A 12,160-nucleotide genomic window follows, 5' to 3' on the forward strand; every position below is an offset into this window, starting at 1 on the left:
AAGACAGGAAAACTCTGTAACTTTTCAATGACATCTTACATTTAAACTGTATACAACAGGAGCCTAGTACTGACACAAAAGCAAAATGGAGTTCTCTGCACCGACTAGCTTCAAAACCAGTGAGATCATTTTGTTATATACACAAAGTTCTTTCAGCACCAGTGTTTCTTTGTAACAGAAAACAAAGCCATAAATATAATCCAGATATATTTGTTATGCATTAACACAATGCAGCAAAGATAGGTTTCTACACAAACACTGAATCCTGTCACTCTCCTGTTCTATAGAAAAAAATGTAGAAGTCACAACTATGTTGAGATATTACTTGGAAGTATCAAAGCATATGTATGAAGAGAAGGGGATTAAGATTAAGACTACTGAATTCATTAATTACTTAATGCAGATGTTCTGATGCAATGACAGTAATAATGAAATGGAGAGCCAATACTTATTTGTTAAAGCAAATGTCCTATTTCCAATACTTCAGTAGATTGTGGCCATTTAAGTCTCACATAATACAATAAAATCTGAAGAAAGCAAAGACATTGAGATGATTCTGCTGCAAAGTATGGGCACAGTCCCTGGCAGGAGTTATTCAGAATTTTAAGCATTTTACTAATATTTAAGTAGAGCCAAACACACATACATGCACAGAGATTGAATCAGCACTTGTTGAAAAATCAATACTTTTGGTAAAATTCCAGTTTTATTTTCCCTCTCAAGCAATTCTTACACTGCACTGATTTTGCACCAGGATACACTAGCAAATCAAAGGCTCTCCCAAACAGTGTTCAATTGAATGAGTTAGATGATGGGTCATTCAAAGGTATTAGCCAAATGAGAAGTACTCTACACAGATTCTCCAGCAATAGAAGTTGCCCACCTGCTGTGTATACAGATGCAGTAGTCATGGTTTTTCTAAAAGGCGTAATAGTAGCTGCTTTTTCTGCTTCCAGCTCTGCTACAGTCTTCTGCTTCACTGGTGCTCCTTGAGGAATGTTATTTGGTGGAGGTGCTGGGAAAATCACTTTGCCATCCTGACAAGAGATATTTATAGTTATGCCTAGCATGGTAGATGCCTAGTACTTAGATATGCCTTTTCTTCTTAATCCTGCAAGTCAGAAAAGTGCTAATATCCTACAGCCATGCCCAGGAACAGGCTCCTTTTCTGCATCAGCAGAAGTTTGCATGGCATGCCCTAGTTAATCATACTGGTTTACACATCCCTCAGACAAGATTTGGTATTAGTGTCCAGGGCACCTGGTGAAGACACAGAACAAGGCTCCAGAGCAGAAATAAGAGAAAAGCAAAGAGATAAAAGTTCCTTAACTGGAAAACATCTATACAAAATAAAACACAGTCTTGGAAATAACAAAAACTGCTACAGATGTGAACTGTAATCACAGCTTTTTCAGACCTCAGATAGGAACCAAGGATCATAATCCCACATTTCTTGTTATTCTCCAGGCCTCTGTGGAGCTATCAGCACTGAGTACACACCACTTCAAAGCTGAAGTCTACACCCTGAGTTTTTATTTTATTATTTTCTGATAAAGCTGAAAGTATTTTTCATATTCTAGTTTCACCATTTTTTTTCTTCCTATAAAAGGAAAATTTCTTTTTTAAAAAAAAAGGAAGGATGTTTTTCTGGAAGAATGTTTTGGTCTGGTAAAGCCTCAAATATGTTTTCAATAGCTATGTTTTTAATCACATGGAACACGCAAATTTTATCTTTTTCTAATTTTTCATTAGAAAACACATTACATTTAACCTTGACAAGAAGACAAGACAAAAAAAAAAAACAAAACAAAGAGACAGGGATTTTCAGCTGAATAAACACACAGTTTCCCACATGCTCTACCAAGCCACCTCTGAAGTCTGTTGACATGCAGTATCTCTGAATGCATTTTGAAGGGACAGAAGTAATACATGTTAGGTCTGTACTCACAAATTAAGAAGACAGTCTTTACTGGCTTACCTTCATTACTACGGTTCCTCTAATAACATGATCCAGAGTCCCATAGTCAAAGTCATCTTTTGGATCAAAGTAGAAATTCTCTTTGTCAGGACTAATGGCCTTCAGAAGTTTGATAATATTATTAGAATACAGGGTACTAGCCTGAGTAGACATTCTGCTAGGTAGATCTGTGTACCCAATGTGTGTAACACCCTGAAAAAAAAATTCAAGTAAAATAATAAGGATTTTTTACATTCACTGAAAAAGCGTCATCCCTTCTAGTACATCCTTCTGGAAATAAATATCCAAACTGTTTCACTTACCTGTTTATAACCCAAACATAATTTGCTACCTGCAGCTCTGACACTACTGTGTCAGGGACAGATCACCCGCAATAGCTACAGAATCCAACATGATTAAATGCTATTAATTCTAACAACATGACTTCACAGACAAGAAGATATATTGGTGCAAGAGCTTGTCTTCTCAAATCCTACCTTCTCTCAGAACCTAACTTCTTTAAGCAACCAGGTAACATATTAATCTGCCTTATGCTCTGTTTTTCTGAAAGGCAAGCACTAGAGACAATTTCTGTATGCCAGTGGAGTGAAGGGAGCTCACTCAGAGCTGTGCAAGTAATAAGTCTGAGTTCATACGTACGTAAAAATGTAACCTAATATAATCTCACTGCTTAAAGAACTAATGAGAACTAGAGGATATCAAGCTTTAGGAAGGAGTGGGAAGTTAAGGCTGGCATATACTCTTAGGTGTTCAAAAGCAGGCTTGTGTTAAAATACAGCTCCCACAACTTACACCTAAAATCCTTGCATGCTTCCAGAACTTTGGCTTCCTAATGCAATGCTCTGGCACAATCCTAATAATGCTGCACCACTGCTATTTTCCAAAGCACAGAGCCAGTACACTAAATCCAGGGGTAATACGCCTCTGACTAAAAGCGTTCCATATAAACTCTACATGCAAGTATCTGCTCACCTCTCTTTTACATTCTCTAGTTTCAGGTTTTAAGCAATGACATCAAAAGCCCTAGGAAGCCACAAAGACAAATGCAACATGTGATTCTTTGATACATACAAACAGAATTCTGCTTGTGTCAATGACAACCACGGCAGCAGTGTCCTACAGACTTCCCAAATAAAGGTATTATATTGTTGCATTACCAAATTACAGCCTAGGAAATCTACTACTATAAATCTCATCACCCAGATTTCTGTAATTGTTAGCAGACTTCTTATAAGTACCAAAAACAAAAAACAAAAAGACAAGTTCTCAGCTGAGCAAATGAACACTGGAGCAAAACCAAAGTAGTTCAGCCAAGACCAAAACTACTTACTTTAATGAACCAATTCATGCTACATCTACTTTGGGTTTCAAGTGCTTTGGCTAATCGATGGGAGATATACTCATATTGTTGAAGATAAAGACAAGCAAACCAGCACCCTCCTGAAGCTGAAATAGTACTGAGTAGGCCAGAGACTTTGTACTGAAGTAAGACATCGAGAGTCTGAACCTGCTTAGCTTTACCTATGACAGGGAATGTTAAGCTCCAGTCATGGGAGGTGGTAAGCAAGTCAAAGAACCTATTGCTATGTTTTTTAGACAGACTGAGAAACAGATATGAAATCTGACTTTCAACTCAGAAGAGACAAACACTAGACTTGGAAGTTTAAGTAGCAAGAATTCTGTAATACCCATTAACAACCAAATTAACACTCTTCAAAAGTGTTATTTTCTTTAAAAATATTCAAATTGATGTATATAAATAGTGACCAAATGCAAATCTAAAGGATTACTTCACCCAAAGCAGCTGAAAGACTGTTGAAAAATTCAGCTGTTCATTTTCAGCATGCAGTTTACAAAACATGGAAGTACAGGTAAACTGAGAATGAACTGCAGATTAAAATGCTCACCTTATGAACATACATTTCTCCAGGCTTTGTAGTCTCAATATTTCCCCCTGCTTCTGCAGCTAAATCCACAACAACTGAACCTTCCTTCATTGATTCAATCATATCTCTCTTAAACAAGATTGGAGCTTTTTTGCCTGACAAAACAAGGCATAGGAAGTTAAACACAAAATACAGCTTTCTATCTGTTGAGCTTAGGAGATGACTACTCCTCTTTGCTCTACATATAAGCTTTAATGTTGTAAGCAAAATTTTTACCAGGGACAAAAAAAAAAAAATCACAAAAGTTTTTTTTTTACAAAGACAAAAGAGGTGCTGGAACATCCTGCTCCAAAAGGATACAAGAAAGTTATGCACGGTAGTCTGCCAAAGATAAGTCAAATTCTGCCAGTAAATTGACAGTTTTAACATCCAATCTTACAATTCCAGTCAAAACAAAAAAAAACCCAAAAAAAACCCAAACAAAAAACAAAAAAAATACCCCACCACATTGTGAGTTATTAAAATACAGCATATTGTGCAACACAAAGCACTAAAATCTAAGCTCTTTCTTACTAGGTTTCAATTGTAAAGGAGAGTACCAGTTCAATCAGACTTGTTCCAGTGCACAAGATGTATAGCAGAAGTAGCAGTGATGCAATAGATAAGCAAGAGAATTATATATTCCTACTTTATTACTACCTACTCCTTTTTTAGTAAGAAAAACATGATAGTATTTGAGTTATATTGATAGTCTTCAAAAACAAAAGTTGTTTAAAAAAACAAAAGGACACACTTTAAAACCAGACCTTTATCATAGAAGTGTAAAGGTACATGCTCCCACAGACATAATTCACTAACCCCTCTGTTTTTATGCAGATACAACTTCAAAATATGACAACTTAACTAGAAAAATGAAAAGTAGCATTTTTCACATAAAACATACCTGGAATAAGTGCTGTAGTGATGATAATGTCAACATCTTGGCATTGTTTGGCGAAGAGTTTCATTTCAGCTTCAATAAATTCTTTGGACATTTCTTTAGCATAACCACCTTGTCCCTCTCCAGATTCCTTTAAGTCTACTTCCAAAGGTTCAGCACCAAGAGACTTGAACTGTTCCAAAGCTGCAGCTCTAGAAAAAGAAAATTATAGGTGAGACAAAAAACACTACTTTAAAAATACATCATGACTTTACCAGTGGTTTTTAGTAGCTCTCTTCAGACAAGAGATGTAAAACTTATTCTAATATTAAAGAGACCATAATCAAAGCCCTCAGCTTTCTGTATTCAGTGCAAAAAAATAATTTCATTGATAAATTTAGGTTCCAGACATACTTAAATAAGGAATGAAGGTAGCCTATGGTTTCCAGTATTGTCAGCAGAGTTACTCTAAGAAAAGCCTCAAAGCTGAGGCTTTGGTGATTAACTCTCCTCATGCATTTCTGTTGTCATGACTTGGTAAATCTACAGCCCAATCTGAGGTGCCGAAAATGGGAGATAAGCACAGAACCTGGGACCTTGTCTTTAAACTGTGAGTTGGGAAGGACTAATAAGTCTTACTTTCACAGAGGAAACTACCAGGTGGTGGGTGTTTGCAGCTGTGGCTTGTTAATATTCTTAGATTTACTTTGCATCATATGACATCACATTAAATAATAAGACTAAATTTCAGTTTTAGGTGAACAGTCACAACATGCAGAGAATTAAACAGAAATTTCTTACATCTCAAGATAAAAGTATCTAGAGTAGTTAAAAAGGGGAATTAAAATGAAAATGGAAAAGTTTTAGACAGATTTTTAAATTAATAAAAAATGAAGAACTGATGATGGCATAAAAATGGCAGGAATTGAATTATGACTCAGTGCAGCACAAATTATTTCATTTGTAATACAGCCACAAACAAAGTAATTTCAGATTGATATTACAATTTTCACACCCTTACCTAGTATCAAATCCACGAACCACTGCACCCATTGATTTTGCTGCTCCTGCAGAAGCCAGGCCAGCAACCCCTCCTCCAATGATCAGTACCTAGAATGATAAGTCTCATTAACCAGCCATTTAAATAAGATACCTTAGGATAAAACCAAATTTGCTTTAGCAGATTCCCCCTTACGTCCAACAGCTTAAAAGCTGTAACTCCTAATTACACATATCTAAGAGCCAGTTCTTCTGTAGCTAATAATTTACCTAAGAAAACACAGGTGTTCTCCTTGATTTATCTTCCTTTTTTCCTGCTCTAATTCTACTTTCATTTCTCTTCAACCCAATCCACCTGTAATTCCAATTAAGTAAGCCCTTCCATTGCATTCCTCAATGCACCAGAAATACCAATATCTCTGAATTTTCTTAACTGCTTCCTTGCCTTCTCCTATTTTGAAGAAAAATAAATAAACCCAACCCCATATAGCTAATCTGATGTTTAAAACTAAGCAAACTTAAATAAAACTGAAGTTATGCTATTATTCCCAAAACAAAACCAGAACAGATGTGAACAAAAAAATTGTATGAGAATAGTTATAGCGATTTCTAAAGTCTCTAGAAAAAGTCAAAAGACAGGAAAAAGTCTTTCAACATAGTTTCAGCAACAACTACCTCTGCTCAGAAATTAACATATTCTTTTGCAACAGTATGTGTTTAATTGCACATACCTTTGCTGGAGGAACTTTACCAGCAGCTGTGATTTGACCCGTGAAAAATCGACCGAAGTGATTTGCTGCCAGGACCACAGCCTTGTAACTGTCAATCAAGGATGAACACATATCAGTATTTTCTCAGATTCGGTAAAATTCCATTCATTACATCAATCTAAAAGATGAACATTTAACCAGAGCATGCTTAGGATAAAGCAAGCTTAGTGTTTTACCACTGAAAACAAGCTTAATAGTCTTTGTTCATATTTCTTGCCATGTGTTTTTTGATTTTTTTTAAACCATGGAATGCATTTTCACACATAATTTTTGGACTTCAGTATACTGGATGTCTACAACTAATCATTCTCACAAATAAAATTTTACCTGAAAAATAAATGTATAACTTGCCAAAAATTAACTCTGTGGTCCTTAAAACTACCTTCCAAGGCTATAACCTGAGGGTCATTATGGAAGGGAGCATGAACAAGTAATTACAAAACCCAGAGCAACTCAGCAGTTGGCCCACTTAGGCCAGCAAGGGCACATTCAAGGAAGGTACTCTGACCCAAACTTCACAGAGCTATATGGCATAGGACAAATAGCTTAAACTTGCTACTTTATTTGCCCCAGCCAAGCTACCTTCGTAGCTGGACACCAAGGTAACACCAGCAGAGCTACCTGAAAATAAAGATTAATGTGTAATTTCATCTTTTCTTAACAACAAGGCACATTTTCTTGTATTTTTACTAACAGTGTTGTGGTTCAACGGTCCCATTCCACTCTTTTTCCTATTTCTAGCAGAGAGATATAGAGGTCTGTATGCCATAAAAGTAGCTCAAATTTGGAATATACTTTGTGTATTTTACATCTTCAAAAACATTATGAATTTCTGCTGTATAGTGTAACACCAAATGAAAACATAGGGAATAAGTTAACATGTGAATGGATGTACACTGTGTGCACAAAATCTAGCAGCCTTCACAATGGTTTATTATGCCTCAGACATCATCTAAGTAAAAAGTAAAAAAAATAATAACTTTAAAAAAATAAAATAAACCAATTAAAGAAATGTGGTATAAAAACATTTTAATTCACTGCAATACCTAAAATGCTAGTTGCAAAACATGGAGATGGTCTGACAATATTTGATCTTTTGTTTGTAACTGCCACTGCAATTGCAATCACAGTGAGTGTTGTTTGGGTTAGTTAGCTCCTAGCAACACCAGATCCCCATGACAGACAATCTGTGCTCAAGATAACCTAGTTCAGCACAAAAAGGTAGTAGACAAAACAGTCAAGGAATTGGAAAAATTGTGTTCAGTTTTGTTTATTTTAAAAGCATTGCTCTGATCTGCTGTAAAGCTAACCATAAGAAACTTTAACACCACCCTGCTTGAAACAGCTCTGCATGAATATAGAGATGGAGAATCATTTTAGATATACCTAATTTCAAAGCACATGATTTTAAACCAGCTATACTCAGTGAAGCAAAAAAAACCAAAATAAATCCATACCCAGCAATGTTGGCCATGGAGCTAAGTGCATCATATCCCTGAGCAATGGTGACCCGTGGAACCTGATCCATAGCCAGGACAGTAGCTTTTTTTTCTGCAAGTTTTTTCAGGAGGTCTGGATTTTGTGCTGGGTAGATAAAACTAATCAGGGTTGCTGCTGTCTTGAAAAGATCTGCCTCATGTACACCTAGAGATGAGTTATACATAGGAGCTCTCACCTGAAAAAAGACAGAAATTTCCAAGTTAATCAGAGGAAAGAAATCAGAACACATTCCACTTCCTTTCTCCCAGGTTGCAGTCTGTCCATTCCCATCCAGAAAGTACAGAAGGGAGAAAGTAAATCAAAAGATATTTACACAACTGAACTGAGTAACTGCACTTCTCAGCTGCAGCCAACATCATGGAATTTGCACTAGGTGGATTTGTGACAAGACAAAAATTGTCAGCACACACCTTCAGAAAAATCTGATGACTTCTAATTAGCATCTCCTGCTTTTACAACAGACAGCTACCCTCAAACCCACCATTTTTAAGCAAAATTATTACTCAACAGATATGACAATTAAGCTCTACAAACTAAGAACCACCAATCAGGTCGCAGGGCATGACTACATACAGGGTATTTCATGGCAGATGTCCAGCAGACACTGATCTACATTCATCTACATTCACTTCTGAGTTTCTCACTTTTCTCCAAAGACAAACCTACTTAAAAGGGTTGTTCAAAAAGCAGCTCACAGAAATTCTATGCTCAATGGGATAATTTTAAACAGAACAACTGAAGGAAGCCACAATAAGGTAAAGGTCTTTTTCTTTTTTTTTTCCCCTTCAGGACTCTGCACAGCCTAAGATCTCTCAAGTAAGATTGCTGTTTTCTCCAATTTTTAAACACGCTTTTGCTGTGTTTGAATTCAGAAAAGTTACAGAATCATATTTTCAAAATCCCAAACCACTCTATTTAAAAGAATAACTAGAGTTATATGCTATCAATTTTGGATAAAAGATTTCTTAGAGCAGGAATCTCATCTGATTAGATTCCAGAACTAGTCTACCTCAGTCCAGGAAAAACAACTCTTAGGTAGTTAAAAACTCTCTAAGAAATTACCCACATTTTTTTTTCAACACTGTCATTTACGATTTTTTTTAGTGTAGGTGCACACAGAGCTACCAAAAAAAATTACAAAACTTGAATTAGAACTCAAAACGGAAAACACTAATTTAAAGGACCTTATTTACTGAATTTTTCACAGATTACTAGAAAAAAAAATACCTATACATTTCTCCAAGAACAATGTAATAGGAAATATACTAATAAAGCAATTACTTTCACAATCAAATCAGAAGCCAGGACTTCCTTGGTCCCCTGGATCTTTGCTCCAACTTCTCTGTAATGGTCATCAGAAAATCTGGAAGCTTCTCCAGCACCAGATTCCACCACAACATTGAAGCCTTGCTTAACCAAGGCTTGAACTCCAGCCGGTGACAGAGCCACTCTCTTCTCATTCTCAAATATCTCCTTGGGGACACCTACAGTCAGCTGCTTGTAAGGAATTCCTGTAAGAGTGGCAGAAAAGACAGCATTAACTGTACTAAACACTAATTAATTGATATAAGGGACACTCTTCAATGTTGTACAGACACATGCAGACACATGTCACAGTTAGAAATTCTCCCTCCTAAGGTAAGAGGAAGCAGAATGCTATTTTCTAGGAACCTCATTTATATTTTCTTAAATTACACCATCTTCCTAGAGAACCTTGTTCTCTCAGCAATCAGCAGGTGAGCACAATCAGCCACACAAGCAATAACAAGTGTTTGGTGCAGTTCATACCCATTGGCATTTACAGAGTTCCAACTGTATAACAGGCATTCTGATTTACACAATACCTGGCGTACTGGTGATAACAGATTCTGCCTCAGGCCAGAATTTAAATCGCTTTCTAGATGCTTCCAGGTTATTGTGAAGAAAGAAACAAATGAGCTTGAACAGTGGAACTGCATTTTAACTGAATACATTTGTAATGTATATCAAATTACAACTGTAATATACATTACAATGTGTAATACATATCAAATTATACCAAATCACTATTACTGAATGCAACATATGCACCAGAAAGAACATTGAAAGGCATATCTACATCAATGAGCTACCCTTAAAGTTGCCACAGAAATGAAAAACGTGAATTCAAAAGTAGTTGCAAAATAATGGAATATCCAGCTACTAGTTTCTTTGAAAATATTTCTCTTCAAAGTTATTTCCTTGTCCTAATTTGTTCAAAGCTCCACTAAGTAACACTGGGAAACTGCTGACACAGAAATTTGGGGTTTACTTAAAGTTTTCAAATTACAAACATCAAATTTCACTTGAGTACAATTTGGGGGCTTTCAGTCTCATATCTGTGAGATAAACTTCTCTGATCCAAACAAGTGTTTAAATACATTATTTATGAATACACAGGCTCAAGCAGAATAATCATACATAAAACTATTACATTGCTTCAATTACACTGACAGCATGCAGTCCATGCTAGGCATAGGCTGAATCCTGTACCAGCTTTCACTGACATCTATCCAGAATTTAAGCCTGGATTGTGGCATTACTATGCAAGACATTTACACCACATGAATATTAATAAACTATAATTTGAGCAGTCTAAGCGGTCACTCATATTAATGATCAAACAACAACAACAACAAAACCCACCAAAGAAACCCCAAACCTAAAAAAGGAGAGGAAGAGGACAACAGGCTTGTTTAAAATCACAAATCTCTTTTTAGATTGTCCAACAATACTATGTATTATGATACAAAATATTGTACCAGGCAAAGAATGAAAATTTTAAGAAGGCCTCCCTATGACTTTGAGATAGAAACATGCAAAAAAAGCTAAAAACAAACTACAATATAACAGCTTTCAGGAAATAGATTCAGATTTAAAACATAAAAATAAATTATCTATGAAATTGAAGCTGGACTATAATGTGCTTAAAGCTGACAGTCTGAAAATGTTTTGGTTAGAAACTGTCAACATACTGTGTTCTGAAAAAACAGTGCAGAGTTGCTAAGAACTGGTACTTAAATACCTACTTATACCTCTCATCCTACTAACTCTTTAAAAAAAAATCAATACATCCAAAAAGACAGAATGAAAGCCCACCAGAAAAAAGAAGTTCATTATTTCTAGTTGCTGCACTAGGAGAGGTTGTACCGAGCCATTAGACACCAGGAAGAAGTTCTTCATTGAAAGGATGGTTAAGCACTGGAATAGGTTGCTAAAGGGAAGTGGTCAAGTCACCATCCCTGGAAGTGCTCAAGAAATGACTGGATGTGGCACATAGTGCTACAATTAGTTGACAAAGTGGAGTCCACTCAAAGGCTGGACATGATCTTAGAGGTCTTCTCCAAACTTAATGAGTCTATGAGTCTAATTACTTTTACTTTTTTTTTTTTTTTTAATTTTAGCTTTGTCTTTGAAATTTGACTAATAAAATAGCATCAAATAATTTGAAGATAGAAGTGTTTTGATGTTTTATATGGTGGAGAACATTTGAAATGTTTTAATCACAAGACAACATTCAAATTCAGAAAGACATACATTCATAGAACAAAGTCACAACAGAAGCAAAATGCACATCTGAAATAACAGATCCACGAAGGTAACAGAGCTTTGCAATGATTTGCTCCACCAGCATACACCAAATCTAAACATCACCGTGCAGCTCAGGACATACCTACCACAGCAGCACTAACCACTTGTTACCAGCTGTGGTAACTGTTGCTGTCACTCAAATTACCCTTGTCATTTGAAGAGACTTTCTCCTCATCTCTTCTAATTACTACACAATAAAGTTCTGCTTCTGATTTTCACTAAATCAATTCGGTGGAAATGAGCTCTCTTGTCTCTCAGAAGCAGGAATGAAACCTAGAAGATTGAAATTTGTTAGGATAACAGAAACCAATCAGAATTTAAGCGAGGAAATAGCTCTAGGGTAGGATAGTATGCAAAAAGTTTCAAAAAGCACTGAGTAAACAACCTTCCCTTTCTCCTTTTGGAAATTTCTGTGGCACAAGAATGCTGAAAGGGAGGAAAGGAGGGGGAAAACATGGGGGAAATAGGGGAAGGGAAAAATAAGGGGGAAAAGGGGAAG

At 36.1% G+C, this 12,160-nt stretch overlaps 1 protein-coding gene across 9 annotated transcripts in view; it reads right to left on the reverse strand.

The window, feature by feature from the left end:
• Positions 1 to 12,160, reverse strand: part of NNT (nicotinamide nucleotide transhydrogenase) — a 43,834-nt gene that overhangs the window by 26,025 nt on the left and 5,649 nt on the right. For 7 of the 9 annotated variants that reach the window (XM_086869960.1, XM_086869959.1, XM_086869962.1 and 4 more), the window contains exons 3-10: positions 9,334 to 9,563; positions 8,010 to 8,227; positions 6,514 to 6,601; positions 5,805 to 5,893; positions 4,808 to 4,995; positions 3,886 to 4,019; positions 1,979 to 2,170; positions 884 to 1,037 (exon numbers count right to left, since the gene is read on the reverse strand). In XM_086869960.1, the coding sequence (XP_086726086.1) occupies positions 884 to 1,037; positions 1,979 to 2,170; positions 3,886 to 4,019; positions 4,808 to 4,995; positions 5,805 to 5,893; positions 6,514 to 6,601; positions 8,010 to 8,227; positions 9,334 to 9,563 (1,293 nt within the window). Of the gene's footprint in view, positions 1 to 883; positions 1,038 to 1,978; positions 2,171 to 3,885; positions 4,020 to 4,807; positions 4,996 to 5,804; positions 5,894 to 6,513; positions 6,602 to 8,009; positions 8,228 to 9,333; positions 9,564 to 11,762; positions 11,935 to 12,160 lie in introns of those variants that run through there. The other 2 variants (XM_086869965.1, XM_086869966.1) reach the window with 2 other exon arrangements.

The sequence above is a fragment of the Cyanistes caeruleus genome, chromosome Z, assembly GCF_971803275.1.
Source record: "Cyanistes caeruleus chromosome Z, bCyaCae1.hap1.1, whole genome shotgun sequence".
NCBI lineage: Eukaryota > Metazoa > Chordata > Aves > Passeriformes > Paridae > Cyanistes > Cyanistes caeruleus.